Source organism: Aristolochia californica, unplaced genomic scaffold (genome assembly GCF_029961685.1).
Source record: "Aristolochia californica isolate CCGP_79_NKW_82.1479 unplaced genomic scaffold, dmAriCali1.0.hap1 SCAF_15, whole genome shotgun sequence".
In the NCBI taxonomy this organism is placed as follows: Eukaryota; Viridiplantae; Streptophyta; class Magnoliopsida; order Piperales; family Aristolochiaceae; genus Aristolochia; species Aristolochia californica.
Window position 1 is genome coordinate 20316051 of NW_027181826.1, and position 24914 is coordinate 20340964.

At 38.6% G+C, this 24914-nt stretch overlaps 2 protein-coding genes across 3 annotated transcripts; one reads left to right on the forward strand and one right to left on the reverse strand.

Annotated features, from left to right (window-relative positions):
- Positions 1–174: 174 nt before the first annotated feature.
- Positions 175–8469, reverse strand: LOC137951608 (30-kDa cleavage and polyadenylation specificity factor 30-like). The gene is made up of 7 exons (XM_068798388.1): positions 7892–8469; positions 6989–7375; positions 4974–5136; positions 4707–4817; positions 1929–1997; positions 1608–1694; positions 175–1342 (listed from the first exon to the last, which is right to left on the reverse strand). Exons 1-7 carry the CDS (start codon positions 8278–8280, stop codon positions 416–418), a joined length of 2133 nt encoding a protein of 710 aa, XP_068654489.1. The 5' UTR covers positions 8281–8469; the 3' UTR covers positions 175–415.
- Positions 8470–10210: 1741 nt separating this feature from the next.
- LOC137951106 (uncharacterized) lies at positions 10211–24635 on the forward strand. Of its 2 annotated transcripts, none has more exons than XM_068797696.1 (19): positions 10211–10690; positions 12228–12331; positions 12758–12844; positions 12928–13003; positions 13121–13195; positions 13273–13326; positions 14477–14536; positions 15813–15929; positions 16094–16188; positions 16296–16498; positions 16852–16949; positions 17123–17226; positions 17315–17480; positions 17625–17747; positions 18033–18115; positions 21825–21969; positions 22902–22931; positions 23132–23202; positions 23492–24635. In XM_068797696.1, exons 1-19 carry the CDS (start codon positions 10652–10654, stop codon positions 24123–24125), a joined length of 2364 nt encoding a protein of 787 aa, XP_068653797.1. In that variant the 5' UTR covers positions 10211–10651; the 3' UTR covers positions 24126–24635. The 2 variants fall into 2 exon arrangements, with proteins under 2 accessions (XP_068653797.1, XP_068653798.1); XM_068797697.1 differs by having other exon boundaries at positions 10212–10690; positions 21825–21966.
- The last annotated feature ends 279 nt before the right edge of the window (positions 24636–24914 follow it).

Sequence of the window (24914 nt, forward strand, 5' to 3'; positions counted from 1 at the left end):
AACATGAGGGGAGAATTGATCTAAAACCAAGGAAGGGAAGACTGCATTGATGCTGATAACATCGAAGAAAAGCATAAAATTATGACAAAACATGTGCCTCTGCAGCACCAAAAAGAGCCACAGCAATCATGATCTATTGCCAACATATGTAAAATGACAGATCATAATGGCTATCTTTCTTCATGTTTCCATTACCTGGTTAGTACTGTACACTGCTCTGCCAATTTGACAAAGTAAGAATCTAAAATTTTCTTGTTCCTCAGTTACAGGTATGCATTATAACAACTGGGAGAGCAAATTCCCATTCAATTAAAAAGACAAAGATGAAAGAAAGATCAGCAGCCTGATGTTATGGCATAAATATCTGTAACTGCACTGAAATTAAGTACAAGAAAACTGTGTAATATTACATGATCTATTGTTCAGACTCCCTTTGCTCAGATGCCATGTCTCCGTCTGAGCCCCGCCTCTTCTTCTTTCCTTCTCCATGCCTTGACCGCCGAGGTGCCTCATCCTCACTCTCGCTATCCTCATGTCTAAAACTATTTCCATAGGAGTCATCATGCATCCCCCTCGAGGATTGTGAATATTTCGCTTCCTCGTCTACTCCAGTTTCAGGACCCTTGCTCTGATCTGAATAATTAGTGTGCTTCTCAATTCCAGAGCTCCTCTGGTCTCTCCTCACCATTCGTCCAGTGCCTTGTGGTGGTAGACCTGGTGGGAGTGGCGGCCGGAATGGAGATAGCCCACCCATTGGCCGGTTGGGACGGGCAGCTGCCGGGCCAGACATTCCCATCCCTCCCATGAATGGACCCCGTCCTGAACCCATCATCATCCCCATACCACCAGCTGGAAAAACTGCTCCTGGCTGATGGGGACGTCCATGAAACATAGCAGAGCTAGCTCCATCCATTGGACTGAATCCCTGATTCAAACCAGAGAAATCGTTTGGGAATCTGGGCCCCATAGGGCCATATGGTGCAAAGGTCCGGGGGCCAACACCAAACATATCCGGCATAGGGAATCCATCTGGTGTAACGGCTCCAAAGCCAAACCCGTCTGCTCCCATCATGGCAGGAGGAAACCCCCTCATTCCTGGCATAGTCCTTGCTCCTCGGGCTAGTGGCATGTGTGGGGGCCACATAACTCCTCTTCCCCTCCCTCTGCCCTGGGCCACATTGAGGTTCTGCCCAAAACTCTCTTCCTCTTCCTCACTCTCTTCTTCTTCCTCCTCTTCATTGTCCTCAAAAGGAACTATGTCTGGGTTCTCAACACCTTCATCTGGATTAACCCCTTTAGCTTTTTCCTCCTCTCTTTTGGATTCAGCGGCTAGCCAAATGGCCTGCCAAAACGAAATTTAAAACTCAAGGTTACGGTTTTCTATTGTGATCTCACAAATAGAAATACTTCCTTGTAATGTGAAAAAATTTCTCAGATAACCGTACAATAATTCAGAGAGGCGAAACACAATTCAATCACAATGAATAGTCAGGATATTTGCAAGCACAAAGTGAGGCAGAATTTGAATCACCAAATAGAAGAAAAAAGCATTCACGTGCAATATCAGAGTGTAAGTTACCATATTTTAAAACAACCAACCAACATACCATGAGTTCACTATCTGGCTCAATGTAGAGTAAGGAAGCCAACTGCTCCCCAACAGAAGGATCCAACTCCTGACAGTCTCGACTTATCTGTAATAGTGCAGATCAACAACATACAAGAACTTGCACATCAATAAAGGTTTACAAGCTTTTTACAGGTTAAACAGGGAAAGCCAACACTCTTGAGGCAGAAAAGCCAGGAAAGATTATCCCAATAAATTGACACCTGAAGTGTAGGAAGTTAATATTTATGGATAACTAACTGTGGTTTTGATCTAATAAAGGTAAACACTAATGCCAAAATTAATCAAATAGAATGTATACCTTTACAGGTAAGTTCTCATTGTATGGATTCCTCAAATGGCGAGTTTTGTGAAAGGACAATTCACATAGCTGCAAGTAGAATCCATAAAATGAGTTTCACATTATAGAGAGATTCAAGAGGGTATAAGATTCTAACAGGCGCAGAATGTAAAGTAAAAGAGTCAAAAAGTGATAAAGATTGAAATTCAATGTAATTAAAATACTCTTGAATGCCCACTACCCAATTTCTGGTGCTTAAGAAAACAGAACATGGACCAATCCCAGCCCATTCGTAGCTGACATGTCAAAAACAAGCTTCATTCAAAATATTTAATCAACTGCTAAACAAGCTCAAGCATTGACATGTGAAGCTCAGTCAGCCCAATTCAGTTTGCAGCCTAACTTGTATTTGTATTTGGATAAATAACAGCTCTTTCCACTTTCAACCATACGATTCTCTAGATATGTTTCATTTATGTTCATTTTGTCAGTAATTAATAAGAAATAAAAGTAAAAAAAATTATTTCAATTTGTAAAAAAGATGATTACAATTTTTGCTTGTATGTATCTCTAGGGAGACAAGAATTGGCAACGGATGGTACACAGAAAGCTCCATAAAGATCTCAATTGACATACACTGACTCAATGAACCGAGAAGTAAAGAGAAAGAAAACATCAACCAAATGAAAACCAGAATTTTGTGTCTTATGATCTCCACATGAAAAGTGATGAAATGCTAGATTTTTAATGCAGAAAGAGGAAAGGGAACCAAAACACAAGTGATTAAAGGGGCAAGCTATGTGACAAAACTGGACTACAAGTGTCGAAACAGCTAACTAGTAAAGGAATAATCAAAAGCGATTGAAATGTTAAAGAAAAGGTCAACTGGAAGTCATAAACACTTATCAATAAACCCTTCCCTTTGTCTTCCTAAATCAAATACCATTGCAATATTAATAAGTAAACTCAAGAACAGAGACAAGAAGACATATCATTCTCATCAATAAAGAGAAATCCAACAACTAAAACAAATAACCAAGAATTGCAGGCCTTTCAATGAACTAACAATTGCTTTTCTTTTCATCATCCATATAGTCAATAAAGCAAAGAAAGTATTTAAACGACAAAAAGGCCAAAAGACCTGAGCTCTGATGTCATGTATAGAGTAGTACAGTGGGTAAGACAGAAGTAAACAAATGTAAAAGGAAAATAAACTACTTCAAATATCATTCCAATGATCAATAGCTTATTCTATATACGGGTCATCCGACTACCAAAAAAGTTCTTCCATTTCTATTTATTTACTCATTTATCAAACAGTAAATGGGGAAACTGGTAAATCCACGAATAATTAATAAAAATATTTAAAATCTATAAAATCATAAAAACTATCAAAACATCACACCACAATATACATTATACACAAACACTAATAATAATATAACTCCAACTATCAATAGGGAAGAGCAGTTGTGTAGCTTATGTCACTCCACTTATGTTTAGTAGTGTTTAGTAGGTCAAACACATCTGATTACTAAAAGGATCTCCAATTTCTGATCTCGGACCGGAGATCAGAGAAGTTTATGATTGAAAAAAAAGAAAAAGAGGACAGACCAAAGAAAGGGGGACGCGGTCTGGCCCTTGCCCAGCGCCACAGATATTTCAGGACTCAAATGGGGAACAGGGGGCTGTGCAAAGGGGACAGCGGAGAAAGCCAGAGAAGTCTGGACCTGGACTGGAGGTACCATCCACTCCCTTCCAGACATTAATGATGATGACGATATTATAATACTAAAAAAATTAATGATAATAATATCAAAATACCTGGAGTGGAGTTAGGGAAGACTAGAAGAGAAGTCTAAACTCTCTGGAGAGCAGAGAAGCGAGTCAACACTAAGGAGATAATCAGAGAATGGTAGGGCGCCAAGATTTAGCTAACTTTTGCATTGTCAAATTAGATTACCAAATGAACCTTCAAAATAATCAGGTAATCAGGTAATTGGCTATGCAATAACCATTACCCGTTTCCTTTCCACTTAATAAAAATAAACAATTAAACAGGTAAATTACCAGAATCCTTAATTCGGTAAGGAATTTTACCATTTTCATTCATTTTAATAAATGATAAATGGAAAATTAGGTGAGTGTGTAAAATTAACAGCCCTGAGGTAATTAGGACCATATAGACCAGCATAAACTCTGAAGCAAGGTTTGGTATCAGGAACAGGATAGAGGGGAAAAGTACAGAAGAAGGAGAGAGGGGGAGGGAGAGAAAGTGAAAAGATTGACAAAAGAAAAAGAGGGGAGATGCCCTCAGACTTGACCTTTTTTCCCTTTACATAATGGGTCATAAAAAAGATCAACTATAAATACAAATGTATCATACTCTGATTACACATAAAGATCAAATATGCATATGCAATGGTAGGTTGACCCTTAAGCTCAACAGCCACATATTTGGGGTGGGGGGGTAATTGTCAGGTCTTGAGTACAAGTCTCACAGGGGGAAGGAGGGGTATGTGAATAATCAACATTCAAATATATATATACACACACTTGTGTGTGAGTGATATTTTTAGATCATTTTTATATATATTTATATTTAAAAAAGAAACTAAAAAGTAACTAGAAATATAGTTAATAGTACTGAATATGATCTGTGGAGAACGCCAAGGAATAGGTAGAATTTTTCTTATCACGGGAATGGGGATTACAGCTTGCCACTTGAGCATCAGATTAATTCCAAAGCTTACAATTCTTGCATCTTCCTACTCAAAATAATTTCAGAATACCATGTACCTTTAACCATTTGACAGAGAAATTTCTGCCATAGTGTGCAGTTCCATGTGCATACTTCCAATTTCCTCCACCAACCAATCCACCAATTTTAGATGTCATCTTTGCACATCCCTGACAAAACAAGGATAATTAGAGTACACTGTCAACTTAGAATTTTCCGACAAAAAAAAAAGAAAAAGGCTATGCCAATTTAACCAGTGGAACACACACACACTCTATCCATCAAAACGAAATACAATCTACCATCAATGTGCATCCTAGCCTCACCTGGAAATGGCGAGTGCGGTTAATGGAGAATATCAAAATCACATTCTCCGAGGAGTCAAAAGCTTCATTAAGTTTAGCCTCATTGCTCCTCTGAGTTGCCCACACACCCTGCTGTACTGAGAGTTCCAGATTCTCTCTGTTGCAACTCTTAACGATAAAAAACCTATTATTTTATATGGCAACAAACAATCAGAAGCACATCTGCAAAAGACACCACAAATATACATTCCAGAAAAAGAATGATGGAAGAGAAGCCTATAGACTAAAAATAGGCAAAGATTAATCAAGCTCAACTCTGTTTCACATCCACAAAAGCTTCAGGATACCAAGAAGATACGTAAAAAGCAAGAGCAAAAACCATGCAGCTACAAATCAAAATAGACGGCAATGCACAATTTTTGCATGAGTTTTCTTGGCAACCAAGAGAGCGATGATTCCAACTCTCCTATGAATAAAAATTCTGGTGACAGAGAGGATTCGGAGAGATGTAGGAGAAGTATATTGCAAGGAACCTAAACTGTGAAGTCTTCAACTCAAGTGCACTCTGTATAGGTGCATGTACACAAATCAACGTTTGAAAGAAAAAGAAAGTTCTTTTATTTATGAATGAGCCCCTCAAACATGATAGAGTGGAAGGTAAGTCAAGTGACACAAGCACACAAATATTTACATCACAAAATTTTCTGTAAGCTTGGCAAGTAAGCTGGGCACATATCCCAACTTTCCAGCTTTTATTTTAAATGTTTTTTATGTCTTTATGCTATCACCGGACCAATACTTGCAAGAAATGGTTGAAGGTCTAAAGATATGGCAAGAAGTGGTGGAGAAAGATTTGAAAGGGGCTAACTCCACAATAATATAGCAGATCCAACATAAGGAGGATGCAGCTGAAGGCTCGAGAAATTCCAGCACTCATAGTATTCAAACAAAGTTTTAAGGTAAAACAATTATAAAAATTACTTTAACCTGTGCATAAAAGCTTAATTCAGTTTTTAGAAGTATAAACTAAGTTTTTATTATTTTTGGAAAAATTAACTGTCTCCTAAGAATCTTTTAACTTCATGAAGATAAACTAAAAATGATAGATGATATTCATACTTCCCAAGGAAGCCATACACACAAGTTACAAGAATGAAGCTCAAGATAATAATCCCAATAGTGAATGAAGTATATAGTATTTAAGAATCAGAACCTTCTCTTAAATGAATGGATTTTTATGTTGTAATTTCACATTGTTAACTGAACTTTTAAAAGGAGTCACCAACAATTACTAGCTATAATCAAAATTGGGTTTATTGTAAGATGACCTCTGTAAAGAGGGATTGCATCTTTTGACACTATTTGGAGAATCCTAACTTGGATGGACAACAGTTGAGATCTTTCTCTAGTTAGACAATCCTAGCCTCTTCTTAATTGAGAATCTCGATGGACGGCTGTGAGTTGAGGGTGACTCCAACATGATTGGATGGAGCTCAACCCCCTCTGATGCTCCGTGAAGGCATTGACAAACTTTTCATGAGATCCTAGATCTCTCCTCTATTATCAATATTTCTTGGTTTCATGTTTCTCCTTCAGCCAACTCTGTGACTGGCTCTTATGCTAGGCACAGGGTCCCCTCCAATCCCTCGTTGTTTCAGGTTTCCATTTGCCTAGGCTGTAATCTTTTCTGTTTGTTTGCTTTCACCTTTAATGAAATCTCACCTTTCTCACAAAAGAAAAAAGGGGGAACGAGAACTATGCTAACACCTTTTTGCAGCAACCTCTTCATAACTGTTCCTCCTAGGTAGAGTACTGCTTTACCATAAATCAAAAGAGAAGTTCAAAAAGGTCACAGATACACACTTAAAACATCACGCCAAACTAAGCATCACATCTTAAAAATGGCCACAGCTATTAATTGAGACTTTAGGAGAAGTAGTATACAACCACAGATAGGTCTTATAAAACCATTTTATAAAAATAGTACAAGTGTGCTTTACATAAGCTGCTAGGAAATCTAAAATCTCCAGACAAACCTAGATTGCCCTTGAGGAAGGGGAGCTATAGCAGCCTTGCTCGGTTGATTTGATACACCATTAGAAACAGTTTGTGACTGTGGCTGGTTAACTTGAGGCTGCTGAATTTGACTCTGCTGCTCTGTATTAGGAGCATCAACAGCAGCCTGAGGCTTTGTGGCAATGCCTTGGTTTATCGCACTAGAGTTTGGTTGAAAAGGAGGCTTCTCTGCTTGTTGGGGGTAATTTGAGTTCCTGTGTTGAAAGAACCGGTTTGAAGAACCATAGCTGAAAGAACTCAGATGCTGAAATTTTTGAAAGATTTCTTCCACTGGTGGTGGGGGTCCAGGAAGCTTTGCATGCCTATACCGGCAATCTGGACCGTTTGGACAGAAACCCAATTTGTACCTGCAGACGCAAAGGAAACGACAGTGTCAGAACCATTTTTCACGGCTCTAAAAAATAATAGCAGGAATACGTCAACATATTACCAGCATACGAAATTGAGTCGAAAGCATGCACCCTAGAAATAAATAAAGTAAAACAACCTGAGTATCAAGTATAAATTATTGCAAGCGTTCATTCATGGTTTACCACATGAAACACATAGTACAGGTCCAGGAACTAATTCATTTCCTGGCTAAGAAAAAGTTTCTAAAACCACTGCCAAACAATGGCTTAACTCTTGCTAGACATATGTAGAACGTAACTGGACAGCAAACAAACTGGTTATACCAGTTCATATTTACTAACACAAAAAAGACCTACCCAGTTTCATACTGAATTTCGTTTGACCAGAGGAAAAAAAAGGAAATTTTCTCCGACAAAGCAAGCTACACACAACAAATATCTATTTGAATAACGGATTGAGGTTGCAATAAAATAAAATCAAAAAAAGAACTTCATCCAGACACAAAGACTTACCTGTTACACTCCTTGATGTCCTCATTTGTGTGCTTATAAACACAATCCTGCTCCCTACACTCTCCAAACACTTTAAAAAACCGGCAAACAGGCATCCTCGATTTATCATACTGATGCAAGAAGCCACAAGCGTCCCCTTTCATACAGAGACTGCGAAGCCAATGCCGACAGACCGTTTGCCGAAAACTCCTACGGTTACCATGAATGCCGACGCCGGAATCAGCTGCAATCGGACCGGCTACGGCACCGGCGTGAGCTGCTGAGTTATTGGCAGCAGAAGCGGACGTGGAGTCAGCCGGAATGAGCGGAACAGAAGCGGTGGGATTGGAGGGCTCGGCCTCAAGGCCGCCTTCGAAATCGAAATTGAGGCCTCCTTCCGCGTCCTCCATTCTTGCCGCTTATGCCTTTCAGTGACTAGGGTTTTCCTTTTGCCGTACCTTCGAAGCGCCGAGTTAGGCTTGTTGGAGGAGGTCTTCCATTAGAGTGACCGCCTGTCACAGTCAGAGAGAGTCAGCCGGTTGTTCCTTTTCGAAATCGAAGCTGCTGTACACTGTACAGCAACAGACTTTGTTCGAGGGGCGTCCTTTTTGTAGAAGAAACCGTAAGAACCCTCTATTTTTCCCACGTCAAAGAGGCATTACGGTAAATATATTCCCCACGTCAAATGGATGGCAAATGGTGTAAATAAGTGGCATTCTCAAGATGGCACATGGATGTAAATAGAAAAAATGTTTTTTTTCTTTTCAAGAGTTTGTACAATGTAATCGTTCTAATCTTCCTTTATAAACTACAAATAGAAAGTCAAAATCAAGGGATAGATCAATAAGTCTTCCATCTTCCCTCGCATAATCGTTCATACACTTTTCTCTCAAACCCTCTATATCGCTCTTCTTTTCCTTCTTCCTCTCCTTCTACTCTCGTGCTCTTGGCTAATAACTTGATGCATCCTATAGTTTAATAGACCAAGAATGAGAATTATGAGTCAAACCTCTTTGCATTAAGACAGGGACAAAGGGCATCACACCTCAAATGGAGTAAAATTTTAAAATGATAAGAGTTGGCTCTTAGAAAGGACCCCTTTGAGAGAGTGAGCTTGAATGATAAAAGAATTCACCCCTACATCAAAAGAGTCAACTATGTGCCCTCTAAAGGAGGCCAGAATTTCACAAAAAATCCACCATGTCAAGAAGTGTCAACCCTTTCTATAAAAATTCAAATTGACATGATATCATGCCTTATTTTGGAAGTTGTAGGTTTCCAAAATATGTAACTTACTACCATGTTTACTAGTAAAAATGGGATTTTATAGAAAAATAGGAACATTTTACATTTGTGAACCAATCAATGCTTGGATGAGGTGTTTGGTAGTTATTAAAAACCATTCTATAGCTCTATTAGTTGTTAATAGTAAATCCGCATAATTTGATAAGTTTCGTATCTTAACATCTTGGTTATGCTTTTTAATGATACTGATTAACAAACGTTTTTACATTGGTACCTTTTTTATCGATTCTATTACAAATTTATTTATGATTTTATGTATTGTCTTTTGACTATTTAACTTATTCCTTAACAACCCATTTGACTAGAATTACCCGTGGATAATACGATGATTCAATGGAGTACAAAACATCCGTTACCTTTGTTGTTTCAAATAATGATGCAAAATAGATTTCCTACAGTTCAAATATGTAGCAAAATGACTCTCAGTCATACCCATTATAGCTTCTAATCGATCAGATAGGACTCCTATTAAGTCCCCTCTCCCTAAGTCTATTAAAATTAGTTTTTTATAAAAGTAAGCAAATAAAATTTATTTATTTTCACCTTAATCAACTAGATTCAATTGATATTACAGTTAGATGTCGAACTCCCAAAATTTAACTATTTGAAGACATTAATTGATAAATCATTTTATATTTCGTCTCTCATTTGTTTGCCTCTTCACCCCTCTTTCGGTCCTTCCCTGTAATCTCTACTGATGAAATCGCTTCCCTGTAATCTCTACTGATGAAATCGGTGAGATTCCATAAGCAAAACTTATGATAATTTATCGACTTGTAAGTAATAAGATATTTCATGTCATGTGTAATTAAATTGTTTTTTATTAACGTAGAACCAATGTGAATAGATGATTTGATTAAGATCTCATCTATTTAGATGGAGGAGACAAAAAATTTATCATCTTTCTTTACCGTTTGAATAAAAATGTAAATGCTTGCTTAGTTTGAAAGTCCAATGTTTGGGAAGCAACATACACCAGACTTCTCCCTGTTCCCCTAAACTCAATAATTGATTGCTAGCTTGGTTAGCAGGCGTGAGCCGAAATAAGACGATTGCTGAAGAAATAAATGTGTTAGAGGGAAAAAGGGCAAAAACGGAGACAAATTGGAGAGAAGAGAAGGGTGTGACTACGAGTGTCTCATATTTCTCCTCTTTCGTGTAATTGCATTCCCACGCCTTTTGGCCGAGGTTTCATTTCTGCGAACACTCCCACACCACCCGCGATTGCCGGGATTCGGTCCCGTCTACCATTTCCCGCCGATGGGGCGAATCTCGTCGCCGCTTCTGCCCTGCTGATCTCTCCTTTGCTGCACTCGATTTTCTTGAAATCTCGACTCCCTGCAGAATTCTAGGGTTTCTCTTTTCCGCTGCTTTAGGGTTTGTGGTCTCGATTTTCTGGGAGGGGTTCACGTTTGGTTCTTCGATTCGCAGATCTGAAGGATTTTAGGGTTGCCGACTCCAATTGCGCCCATCAAGATGTTTTGGCGTATGGCGGGGTTGTCCACGGCGTCGCCGGTAAGCCGCTCGAATGCGTTGGTTTTGTACGTGTTGTTACCGAATTGTTGTCTCTGGTGTCGGAGGGTGACGTAGGAATGCGCCCTTTTGGTGGAATTCGGATGTTCTTATTGCCTGCTGTTCTTCGTCAGTGCTTGTCTCATCTCCTGAAATTTCTCTTTAGCCGGGGAAACTGTTAATCTGATTGGTGGATTCTTCGAATCATATTGATTTGAGATATTTTGCTTCTGGTCTAGTTTTTCCGTACGTGGGAGTTTAAGAGTTACTCGGTAGATGATCTAGTTTCCGGGGAGCTGAAATTTGAATTATGGGGCGTAAGCATTTCGAGAATGTTAATGTTGCAGTGGTGATATGTCGGGGTTTTTTTTTTTTTAATCTAGTTGCCACTTTGGAATGAAACAATGTGAATTTGGTTTCATAATGTTATCTTCTTCCGTTATAAATAAAGTCGCATATAAGTGGCGGGTTGTTAGTTAGAGATGGCAGAAGTAAGTTGGCCAGTATGAGGGAGAAAGCGCCAGAGCAGATAAGTAGATCTTTGCTCTACATCAAGCAGATTACTCGGTTGGAGAAGACTTGCAAGCAAGTCAATTTATAGCATAGGAAATCATTCTTTGCAATTACATGTAAGGCTCAAGGAGGATTCATCCGCTTGAGAGGTTTCACAAATCTAGGCAGAAGCTACTTCCTATAAATGAGTGGAAGTTTTTTTCAAGTTTTACCTTTACCGATAAAAAAAGGGAAATGCTTGAGGTGAAGTTAGCTGCTGATGCTGTCCATTTTAAAGAATAGGTAGACAAAACGTGGTTGCCTGACCACATTCCATGGGGTTATATGGGTCCTCTGAACTCGTCCCAAGGGTAGAAAACTGTTTAAATAGTTTATCGGGAAGGAAGAAAGGCCTTAGCCTTGAATCTCTTCATTTAGGTTAAGAGGATGAAATAGTAGAATGCTTCCTCAATTACAGGACGGTTATCTAGGATCTTAGTGCATTTAGGTTTGTTCTGTATAATGAACTAAGTAGGTAATGCAAAAGAACAGCTGCTAGAATTATGAAATCTAAGGCAGAACAAAACTCTGTTAGCAGATGCTACACTTAGCTTTTCCTCTGTTAAAGAGATAAGATTTGATGTCTAGATAGTTGAAGTACAATGGGATGGAACAGTTTTCTCACATCGGGTCTGATAGAATTTAAATGCTGAGTCCGGTGCTTGGAGATGTTGTAGTTTTTAATTTTCAGAGGGATGCAGTTACAGCTTGAGGTCCAGAGGTAATATTATGGGTGGGTTTATTGTGCTTTGGACTTTGGATTCAACTTGGCTTGTCAGTGATTTACACATGAAAAAGATAGTACAAGTGAACGTTGTATAATTGGATTTTTGGAACCCTTAAAAGAAATATATGTTGGATTTTATAAGTCCAAATCACTATTTGTTTAGATGTTCTTATTAGTCTTCTTTTCTTTATGGTTTCATTAGCCAACCAAATCTTCGTATATTACCTTTTTATTGTTTCACATTTCGCTTGTTTCATTCAGGTGGAGTCTATTTTGGACAAGGACAACTATACATTAGAAGAGCTTTTGGACGAGGATGAAATCATTCAGGAATGCAAAGCCCTCAATGGCCGCCTTATCAATTGGTAATATTCTCTCATCTCTATGATCTTGCCTCTGGATGTTATCTTTGTTTGTTTAGGCAAATTTTGTTGGTTGTATCATTGTACTTTAGTTGTCAGTGAATGGTTCTGGCCTTGCTGTACAACTGATGAATGTTACGTAACATTGCCTGAGGTTCATGTCAAGCCTTCATGTACCCATATCCCTTGGGGTTCAAATTTGATCTCTGACTCCTTTGCAAAAGATGTCGTTTCTAAGAGTGTTTTGGAGATTGTCATTTTTTAATTGATTCCTTTTTTTTTTGTTCTCTTTGTTGCTGTCTGGTGTTTTCGGGTATTGCTGAATTCATCTGATCCCTCTTTCTCTAATTAAATTGCTCGCCCGTTCAAATTTTTTTTACTGGGTGCATGTTCTCATTTCTTTCTTCTGTATGTTTCTGTTGCTTTCAGTTTGAGAGAAAGAGCCCAGGTGGAGCAATTACTTCGGTACATTGTTGAAGAACCCCCAGAGGATTCGGAAAAGAAGCATACATTCAAGTATTTGGCAATGATTCACTTGATAATGTCTTTATTATGCAGTTTAACTTGTAAAGCTTAATGTCTTATTATTTACCATTCAGGTTCCCATTCATTGCTTGTGAAATCTTTACCTGTGAAGTTGATATCATACTGAAAACCTTAGTGGAGGATGAGGAGGTGAGTTAAGTTGTATATTTCATTTTTGATGGCTATGCACCTGACTGCCAAATTTTTAAACCTTCAAATTGTTTCAAGACCCATTTTTGACCGTGTTGTTCTTCACTGTCTTGCCAGTTGATGAGTTTGTTGTTCTCCTTCTTAAAACCTGAACACTCACACAGTGCCTTGTTGGCTGGGTACTTCAGCAAGGTATAGTGATCTTTGTTTCCTGATTTCCAGTGTTTGATGGGATCTTGTCATTCTGATATTTTTGTTTCTTCTTTTAGGTTGTCATATGCCTGATGTTGCGCAAAACAGTCCCATTTATGAATTTTGTTCAAGTAAGTGCAAAAATTATGAAATTTGGTTATTTAGAGGGTGTAAAACTACTTCTTTTCAATTTGTTTTTCATTTGGTAGATAATCATCAAATATAACATTCAAAAAAAAGTGATTTGTTTTTCATTTGGTAGATAATCATCAAATATAACATTCAAAAAAAAGTGATAGATTAATCCGGCACTTGTTATTTTGGGATGTTATCTGTCATAGCATTGTCATGAAGGGTCTCTTATCTAAGTTCGGACCTCATTGAGGTTTACTTCACTGCTCACACGGATGTTGGGAAGAGTTGGTTCTTCAAGGGCTGTTTTGTTGTGTTTTAGGAAAATACAATATATTTTAGTGCTTAGCCTTTTCAATTTTCTTTGGTCTATGTAACTGAAAGGAAGAGCCACAGATTGAGACCTAGTTCTACAATTTGCTTTCCTGGTCATTGCAGTTCCTTTTCATCTTTTTAGTCTTTTCGGACCAAGTTTGGTAGCATATAAAATGCTTTAAGACTTAAAGACGAATAGTATCATGAGCATAGGATGAATCTAAGAGAATTTATTTATGTAGTATATATTTTTTAGAAAACTTGCGTATCCAGTCATACTGAGCTTGCCAATGAAACGTTGCAAGAATTATGAGTAAAATAGACATTTGTCCTCGTATTCATTGTATAATATTACATGCATTTTACCTTCTCACTTCAGCTGAGTGTGTATTTTGCAGGGTCAGTAGTTGTTATGAGTTTGCCAATACATAAAGGCCTGATGATGCAAATGAATGAAAATTATTCAGAATTTGAGTTTGTAACTTCTAATGGATTTAGTTGGTGGCTATTTTTCTCATTATTGTTGACTCAGATTGTGTCAATTGATCTTGTGATTGATAATATCTATCTCTCATCATGCGTGGGTAATGTGGGCTTGTACTTTGTTGTGGCAAGTTGTGCTTTAAACCTTGCAATGGTTTTTGTTCAAGATCCTTGTTTTAATTGCTTCTTTTTAGTTAATCCAATATTTGTTCTATTTTTTTCAGCATAGAAGTCTCTAAATATAAACAATTGAGCTCTTTCTCTTTGTTTTTCTGATCAGCACTCTTTTTGGTTGTTATTTCACAATGTATGGTTTTTTGAATGTTTTTCATTGTTTTTTTGCTTCTCCAGGCACATCAAGAAATTTTTCGCCAGCTAGTTGATCTGATCGGAATAACTTCAATTATGGAGGTTAGTCGTAACTGAGCTACATATGTGCTGCTTGCCCTGGTAAATTAACCAGCTGTGGACTTGCTGGTTTTAGGACTGTGTATGATATAAATATCCCAATTTGAATTGGAATTATTTGACCCTGCTTCTTTTAGCTTCCCGTTAGAAACCAATATTAAAGGGTTGGGTGCTCTTTGAAGTTCCTTTTCGTTAAGGTCCTCACAGGACTAGTTTGGGCCAATATGTGGCAACTGAACAAGGAGTGGCCAAATAAGTGGTTGTTGCTGCCAACTTCTAACTTTTTTTCTTTTATGAGACAAAAAGTTAAAAGGAACTGGATGTCACTTGGTGACAGTTAATGATGTTCATGTTGCATGGTTCTCCTTAACAAGTGCTTGTCCAAGAGTAGGTGAAAAGAGAGACTATGGTTACTTTTTGTCTTTCTCTCATTTGCTTCTTTTGTGTGTTTGCTTGATTTTTATTTCTGATGCAGGGAGCATACTTCGAAATTAGTTGACTTCTGGAGCTCTTTACTTATTGAAATTGGTTCCAATCAATGATTCTATGTGTTAAAATTGGCATGACTAAATCATTCAAAAAAAAGTTTTAGTATGACTAAAACTGCATTCCTACAAAAAAATGAAACAAAAGAAAAGATGTTTGACTAAATGTGGTGGATAATGGAAACTATTGGAGTACTCAAGCCTAAAAATCTGTTCTCCATGAGTCTGATTCTACTCTTTTTTTTTTGCCCTCAATTTGTCTTTTCTTTTGTTGAATTTATATAATCTGGATCATGTTATAAAGTTTATCTAAAGGAATCCACTAATTTAATCTGAGTCATCTTCTTAATGCACTAGCATGCATTAAACAGTCTATGCCAGATTGAATAGGACACATAATTTTTCTCCAAAAAAAATAGGACTCAAGTGAGAGCAGAACTTAGAATTCAAGAGCAGTTGGAGTTTCTTGTCTAGTTTGAGAAGGATTTTTATTAATAGTTAGGAGCTCAAAGTAAGTCACTTTCAGTGGAATGTAAGTGAAGTTTTTTTCAAGTGCTTATATATTCACATAATGGGAATCAAATCTGACTGGGTTTTGAGCTGGTTATCTTTTTTTTTTTTTGTGAGAAAGATGAGATAAGCTGGTTATCAAATTAAAAGGTTTGTCTTATGGTGTCACATAATTTGAGTATTCTTTCTTATCTGGTAGCCTGTCTTGCTTCCCAGGTTTTTAGTGATCTTAATTAAACACCCTTTGCATGTTTTAATGTATCTTAGTGTTGCATGCTTTTTAGGTTTTGATACGTCTCATTGGTGCCGATGAACATATGTATTCCAACTATTTAGATGCAATGCAGTGGTTAGAGGAAACAAATGTCCTTGAGATGATTGTGGACAAATTTAGTTCATCTGTAAGTGTACAAACGGAAGTTCTGTTACTTTTTTTTTTTTTTTGCTCATTAAACAGGGCCATTTCTCCTTTTCCTTACTATAGTTTATGTTTCCCTATTTTTTTAGGATAAACTATTATTCCATGGCTATTAAAAGGTATGCTTGTGTTTTTTAAATGAGACAGGATTTTCCTGAAGTCCATGCGAATGCTGCAGAAACTCTCTGTGCTATAACTCGATATGCTCCTTCAGGGCTTGCAGCTAAAATTGCCAGCCCAGGGTATATATTTCACTTTTTAATCTACTTCATGTTTGAATCATTTTTTCTCCTTATGTCCATTTTGGTATGGTTGAAGTTTTATTTTCTGTTTGGTACTTAATTTGTAGCTTTGTGGGAAGGTTATTTCGCCATGCATTGGAAGAGTCAAGGCCCAAGTCTGTTTTGGTCCACTCACTATCTATATGCATATCACTATTAGATCCAAAGAGATCATCTATAGTCTCTTATCATCAATTCAGAGGCCAGCAGACTCTTGGACCAGCAATTACTGCAAATCCAGAGACAGTGCAGGGCATGCTTGAGAGCATTGGTATGATATCGGTTTTTTTGTTTGGTTTTTACTTGCATCAATCCTGCAGAAAGAGACACTCTTGACTTTCTCATATTTATTTTGAAGGGAAGGGAAGTAAAATTGAGTTTCCTTGTCCCATATGTTTTCTTATTGTTGGTCAGCTTGCTAACCTCATTTTAAAACTTATTATGTGATGGATGTTTTTAGGGCTTATTTGTAATTTCCTATCATCTTGTTTGTTGGGTTTCCATTTTGGCTTAAATGTCCGCTAGGTTTACTAAATTGTAATTTTTTTAATAACATTGTATTTATTTTTTAATCATTTTTAAATACAGCGCAAGGTGAAGTATTTACTTGATGCCCTATGGCAGGTGAATTGCTCAAGCTTTTGGATGTTTCTTCTTCAGACAGCATCTTACAGACCACATACGGACAGCTACAACCTCCTCTTGGTAAACATCGATTAAAGGTACTTGATGGTTCAGAGTGGAAAGGTCTTTCTACAAACAGTTTTGTTGCAAAAATAGTTAATTAGACTGAGAAATTGATGAGTGTTGACAGATTATGTTTTAAAAATTTTTAGGATAGTTTCGATGGTTGATTGAAGTTCATTTGATTGTGGTTTGAAATGGTTCTCTTCAGATTGTGGAGTTTTTCTCTGTCTTACTGACTGTTGGTAGTGAAGCTGCCGAAAAGGAAGTGATCCAGCAGGGAGTCATCAAAAGAATTCTAGATATGTTTTTTGAGTAAGTTGTTATTTACTGCTATGAATTTTCTTTTGTTTCTGGCCATGAGGTTCCTAAGTCTTACCAGTTCATGCTTGTGATTAACTAGGTATCCATACAATAATTTTCTGCATCATCATGTTGAGAACATTATTGTTTCGTGTTTGGAGAGCAAGAAGTCTTTACTTATTGATCATCTTCTCCAAGACACTGATATCGTTGGCAAAATTCTTGAAGCCGAAAGGAATTCTACATTGTCAACTGATTTAAACAAGGTAGTGTCTCCTGTATTCGGTGTCATCTTGCAATCGATAGAGTTGTTTTGGTTTCTTGGTTCTTTAAGGCTGGACTATTTTTCCTGTGATGTGTCCAGGATTTGAAATCTAAGCTTATATGTATTTCTTTCTTTTCTTTTTCAGCCTACAGTACCTGCTGAAGGAAAATCACCACCAAGGATTGGCTACATTGGACATTTGACCCGGATATCTAATAAGCTCATTCAGTTGGGTAATAATAACAGCCAAATACAGCAATATTTGCAGGTTATTTACCAGATCACCTTACTGTTTACATTATAGAAATGTGAAATGGCTGTGCCTAAGCATAGTAGCAACCATTTTCACATCTTTAACAGTTGAGTAGCTAATTTATTATTCAAACAGGTGACATGTACTTATTATGTATTGGAGCTTCAGAGGTGATAAAAAAGTGGGAGTTTTATGTAGCATTGTTAGGATAACTAAGTTTGCAGTCTTTTCATCATTATTTTCTTTCTATAGTAAACATGATTGTACTAAGTGATTGTATTTTGTGTTTATGTTTTACAGGATAATAGTGAATGGCATGATTGGTATTCAAATGTCCTAGTTAAACGCAATGCGGTTGAAAATGTCTATCAATGGGCATGTGGGTAGGTTTCTGCTTGTTTATTTCCAGCGATTTAATTGATTTTCTGGTAATCTCTTTCAGCTTTATGTTAATTCCCATAAGTCATTGGCATCTTCCTTGCTTACAGTTTTTGATTGCTTCATTATATTTTGAGCATTCACTGATCCATTTATGACAGAAAATTTTCTTTTGCTTACAAATTTTCTGATGCTCATTTTTGTCCTTCTGGCTAGTTTCTGTCAACATGTTTCTACAGTTGTGGAACTTATGGGGAATTTTTTATTTATCAATTTAATATTTGAAAGAAATGCTGATTAAATTTGAAAGAATGGTCTCCATCATTATGAGCAATAATTCTGATATGCATCTATAAGATAGGACTATCCCATACTTGATCTCATAATGATGTGGTAATTTAGGGATTTCATGCAGTTGTGTCTGGTTTTGCGGTTACTTTTGGTTGACATTAGGTAATTTTCTCTTGCTCTGGGTTCTATCACTGGGCTGTTGTAGGTACAAAATCTTGCCTCAATCTCTGGAATATAAAAATGATACATATGTTGGTACTAAATGACAAGGTTTGGTCCTTTGGCTCTATGGTTACATTGGGGGGTGGGGTGAGGTTGTTCTAGTGTGAGGTCTTGGGTTCAAGTCTCACCTGGAGATAAGGTGTGTGTGTGAACATCTCTAATCAACATTTCAAAAAAAAAAAAAGAGCTGATCTGGAAGGTTTATCATGGGGAGTTTTTTTTTTTTTTTTGTTGAAATGGTGATGATTTTATTATGAAAGAAAGCAAAATGATACATCAAGGGAGGCATCCCCTAACAAAAGAATATTGCAGGGAGGGACCAATTTAGCGCATAAATCAGCAGCCGAGTTGGCTGATCTAAGAACATGGGACCAAACACAAGAGGTAGTGGAAACAATGTCCATAATATCAAGAAAAATCTGCCAGTGATGCCACGGGGGGAAGGAGGCAGTGAAGCACCAGCCAATGGCGACTTTGGAGTCACCCTCCACGATCAGTGGACCTCTGAAGCGATCTTGGTAGATGCGAAGCCCGTGGAAGAGGCCAAAGAGCTCAGCAGTGGTCGAGCCCGCAACACCAAGAGGACTAGAGTTTCACCCCCCCAAAGCCAGCCAAACCCTGGTTCCCAAAAACGTTGCCGTCAAAGTTGAGTTTGTAATATCTAGTGGAGGGGGGGGGGGGGGGGGGGGGGGGGGGGGGTGTGTGCTTCCAAATGTCAACTTGCCAGGGTGCTGAAGGAATGGACATCTCAGCAATAATCTTCCAGTTGGTGCGGGAAGGGGTACATGATAGACAACCAAATTCTTTTCAAGTGCGAATCCAGGTAGAGATAAGGCCTGTAGCAGTGCAGATCAACTTAGTGGCAGAACGCTAGACACGATTAAACCGCTTAGAATTCCTTTCAAGTGAGAACTGGGTGGGAAGAGGCAAGAGGACCATCGCCTGACCACCAATCTGTCCAAAAGTGAAGGCTAGAGCCATCCCCAAGGAAGAACCTAATAGCATCATGGAATGTGGCAAATAGATGAAATATGACCTTCCAGATAGGAGAGATGATGTCTTCTACCATAGGTTATCCATCCATCACCAAGACGCTGAAGCTTCGAGGCTACCATAGGCTTCCAGGAGGCTCCTGAGGGAAAGTTGAGTTTCCAAAACCATTTGAGGAGCAAAGCCTGACCCATTTCCTTGGTGCTTTTGATCCCAAGACCGCCCAATGACTTAGGCATACAAACATCATCCCAACTGACAAGGTGGTAACGAAACTCGGTTCCAGTGCCATGCCATAGGAAACATCTCTTGATCATGTCAATACACAGACTGATGGAGGTGGGGGGCATGGCAGGAAAGAGAGAAAATAGTTTGGGATACCCGCAAGGCACGAATTGAGGAGAGTCAGTCTGCCCGCCATAGAGAGCATCCTACCCTTCCAAGTGGGCAGTCGCCACTCAAGCCGCTCATTGATCGGGGCCCATAATCTCATCCTAGGCCTACAATTAGTAAGAGGAAGACCTAGGTAGTGAGAAGGGATAACTGCAACCGCGCAACCCAGAGTGTTTGCCATGTGCTGAAGTAGGAAAGGCTCAATATAATAGTCCATGATGGTTGTCTTCCCCCAGTTAGCCTTTTGACGAGAAGTGATCTCTAATAGGTCGAGAACAACCTTAATGTTATGGATCCCAACATTGAAACATATAGTGTCATCTGCAAACTGGAGCAAGGGAATGTCAAAGCAACTTTGGTCAGAAATAGGCTCGAGCCAACCGATACTACGCGCAGAGTAGAACATAGATGGCATGTACTCAGCAATAATGTTGAAGAGGAGAGGGGATAGGGGGTCTCCTTGACGAATGCCATGAGAACCCTTGCAGACTATACCCTTCAGGAGCAGAGAATAAGAAGCCGAGGAGATGCAATTGCAAATCCAAAATCTCCATCTGTCTCCGAAGCCCATGCGCTGCATAATGTCATCCATAAGGGACCAACTCACCCGGTCAAAGGCTTTCTCGAGATTGAGCTTGAGGACAAACCTCTGTAGGCCCAGTTTGACCAAGTGGTTGATAATCTTGTGAGCAACCATAGCTGAATTGAGGATGTCCCGAACCTATGGATGATGGTGGGAAGAATAACCTTGAGACGACGAGCCAGGATACGAGCAATGATTTTGTATGGACTTGAGACAAGATTGATAGGCCTGCAGTCATGAGGATGTTCAACTCTAACTTTCTTAGGTACCAGGGAAATAAGAGAGGCACTGACACTCTTGAAGGTGATTCCACGATTATAAAAACTGCGGACCATGGAAATAATGTCTGATCTCATGGTAGGCCAGCAACTTATGTAAAATTCTCCGTTGTACCCGTCAGGCCCCGGGGCCTTATCTCGAGGAAGATCTAAGACTGCATCTTCGATATCCAAGTCCGAGAAGGGAAACTCAGTGAAAGCCACCAAGGTGGGAGAAATCAAAGAGAAATAGAGCCTAGTCAGGCAGGGGCGTTGGTGGCGCTCCTCTCTGTAAAGATCTGCAAAAAAACTGAGAAGAGCGTTAGTAATAGAGGTCCTATCTGAAGTTACTTCATTGTCAATAGACAAGGTAGTAACCCGGTTAGTCCTGTGACAGGCTGAGGCGATTGCATGAAAGAACTTTGTGTTATGTATGTCCTTGTTTTTTAGAGTATTTATAGAATTCCAATAATGGATAGGACTAGCTTTGGTTACTTGAACCAATGACTGGTTTGCTGATGCAGTTCTCTGCAGAATTGTGCATACCTTGAAATCTAATTTTGGTTTGGACGGCTTGGAGGCATCAGTACCTTTAAAAAATGGACTAAAACTGTGTCTTGCTAACGTGGTACTTCTTTATCGTGTTAACCTAGTGCTGTTCTCAGCTCTATTTCTTGTTACTGAAATGTAGTTGGAAGTTGTTCTTGTTGAACAGTTATTTAAATAATGCATAGACTCCGTATTGACAATCTGCTATTTTTTATCAAGCTAATCTGGCATAGTATAAAGAATGCAGGGTAACATTTTACTGTCTTCTTCTGGAATTAAACATTAAAAAAAATAAGGCAAGCTTGATTTGAGATTGTTGGTTGTGCAGCAGACTGTTATTCTTGATCTTCTCTCTTAATGGACTAGTCTGTAGATGGGAACGAGAAACTTATTTTGCTTTTTTAATTTCGCCATATTAAACTTTTGCAGGCGGCCAACTGCATTGCAAGATCGAACAAGGGATAGTGATGACGAGGACTTTCGTGATAGAGATTATGATGTGGCTGCACTGGCAAACAACCTTAGCCAAGCATTTCATTATGGAATCTACAACAATGATGACATTGAAGAGGTGGTAGAATCTCTTGACAAATCAACCATTTCTATATTTGGTTTCGCAAACAGCTTGACTTTGAATTAGTGGTTAATGTTTTACCCTCTTGAGAAGGACTTTCTTTCTAGGACAGTAATCATCTTGAAAATCAATGTCCAAACACTTGGGAGATAACAAATGCTGATTGCGCATGAGGCTATAGTGTGGAGAATAAGTGTTTGTTGGAATCTATGGCGTGAACTATGCTGCTAGTGCTTATCAGTATAACTTTTCTGATTCCTTTTGTTCTTCTTCTGACTCTTAACCAATTTCATACTATGCTTTTCTCTTTTTGTTTTTTGAAATGGTGAGAGATTTTACTAAAAGCAGAAAAACAAGATTAGGGAGGCCCTCCCTTTACAACGAGAGATTGGAGGGAGACCCATACTTGGCAAGCTTATCAGCAAAAGCGTTTGCTGATCTAGGAGCATGAACCCAGAAACAAAAGATTATAGAAGTGATATAAAAAATAGTATAAATTTGTCTAGTGTCTCCAGGGAGGTGAGGCTGAGCCGGAGCGCCAGCCAATGACACTTTAGTACTTTTCTCTTGCTCCGTGGGTATGATTATTTTGAAAATGAACGAACTCTAATATTTCCATGACATTTAGTTCATGATGCTTAAATTTGATTACCAACAAATGTTACTATACATGTCTCTTTTTATATTGATTGATTTTGATTATATTAGACATGTTGAAATTACTTTTTTGGTTGTATTTCTCAAAAAGAAAAAAAAAAACCAACACGGTGGATCTGTAGTGGATGGGTATCACAAGCATTGGGTTTTATGATAAGAAATCTCAATACTAGAGTGCATTTTTTGAAGAGCTTGATATTATCAGAGAGTTTGGTCTGATTAGATGATAGCATATTCATTGATCAAGGTTTGTGTTTTGTTTTTTTAACTTGCAGGCACATGGATCCCTTGAGCGGGATGATGAGGTACGAGTCATGTGTAGTCATACAGTTAGAGGAACAACAGTAATTTTGTTTGTGTGGAAATGGATTTTAATATCAGAAAGATTTTTTGGCAATATTATTCTACATTCCGATATTCAAAAATAAAATAAAATCAGAAAGACTTTAAATGCAAGCTCTTAACTGAATTTAACAGTTCCCTCATTAGGTGTTTTCTTTTACAGGATGTATATTTCGATGATGAATCTGCTGAAGTTGTTATATCTTCTCTGCGTCTTGGTGATGACCAGGAGAGGTAGGTTGGAAAATTTTCATTATTGGATCGCTGTTCTCCAATTATTAATCATCTATTACCAACTTTTGCTTTCTATTCACATTTTATTCCGTTTTTTACTGTTCATGTCTATATCATTGTATTTTGTTAAGAAAAAGTCCATCCCCTAGGACAGTTACCTATTTTACCTGGTGCTACAACATGAAAGCAGGTCTTGAGATCTCAAGTAACCATCGACACATGAAAGAGCATTTATTTGTCTTTAATAGCTGTTTGTCTTCTTTGCTGACCGAGTCTGGTGCTTTTTCAGTGGGTCTCTATTTACAAACTCCAATTGGTTTGCTTTTGGAGATGATAGGGCTGCAAATGAGAGTTTAGGTGATTCTCTCTCCCCCTCTCCAAGCACTGAGCAGACTGCTGCAACTGGCACTAGTGGTGATGATGAGGTAATTGTTGGTGGGGAAGATGAACTAGTTGACAGAGCAACATCTTCACAAGGGGAGCAGCAGTCTTTGAATCCAAACAAACTCTTAGAAAATGGATTGAGCGTAGACTCAAAAGAAGATATGAATCTACCTCTTAATCCCAATGAAGCTGATAAACCACATGAATGGGTTGAGTGGAGAGAGACCTTGCATGCTGTGGAGTCACCATCTACTATGCCAAATGGTGAGGTTGAAGTAGATTCTAAAGGTCTACCAGGTAGTGGGGCCGAAGTCAGTTCTACCGAACCTTCTGTGTCATCCTGTGATGTAATAGCGAACGGGGACAATGCAGATGTTGGAGGTTCAGACGCGAAGCCTGATTCAAACCCACAGCTCTTGGAATCAACTGATGATAAGAATCCAACCAGTGATTCACAGACTTTAAAAATTGAGGCTGATCAATGTGTTGAGGGGTCTATGGAGACAGAGACTTCCAAAGATGGTGCTGAAAATGCCTAGGGTGAATGCTGGTACAGTAATTAGTTCTTGAGGTGGGCTCCAGTTGATGTCCTGGTGGGCCCATGATCAATCGGCATCAGTTGGCCCCTGATCAATGAGCGTCAGCAGCCATCGTGGAGAGTGGCAGCTATCAGGTCGGCTAGTGTAACTGATCTTTGTACATCCTTAGAGAAAGGGCTCTATTTGGAAGCTAAAATATTCTTTCTCCGTCCCTGGCTGGCATTGTAAAGAAAGACAGAAAAAAGAGCTCAGTCTTGAAGAAGCTGAAAGAGCGGGTTCCGATCCCCCTGTTGTTTGATGTCATCTGCCAGCCTCTTGGTCGGGTGATTTTTACAGTTTCAGACTGGACGTTGTTCATCGTTTTAAATGCGCCATAAAGTGGGTCATTTGTCCTTCTCTCTTCTGTCGGATATCTTTGAATGCGGTGATTTGTTTCACACGGTTTATTTGTTTTATAATATGATATTATGACCTTCACTGCAGAAAATAATTTTGAAACTGATGTTTATAGCTCTACTGCCTTTCATCTTTATTTGCCTATGGTATCTTAACCTTGTTTAATGAACTGAGGATATGGAATGTAAATGGCCACTCCACAGTCTAGTCCTCTGTGATTGTTTTCCGTCTTGCCATGCTGCAATCGATGGAAAAATGACTGTTCGTTTGCCAGATTGTTTTCCTGCTTGATCCAGATCCAGCACAGAGGAACTTTGCCAAAAATGGAGAGGAACAGAGGAACTTTGCCAAGGTAAGTCAATAACATCAGGCACTGTGCAGACCAAGATATAC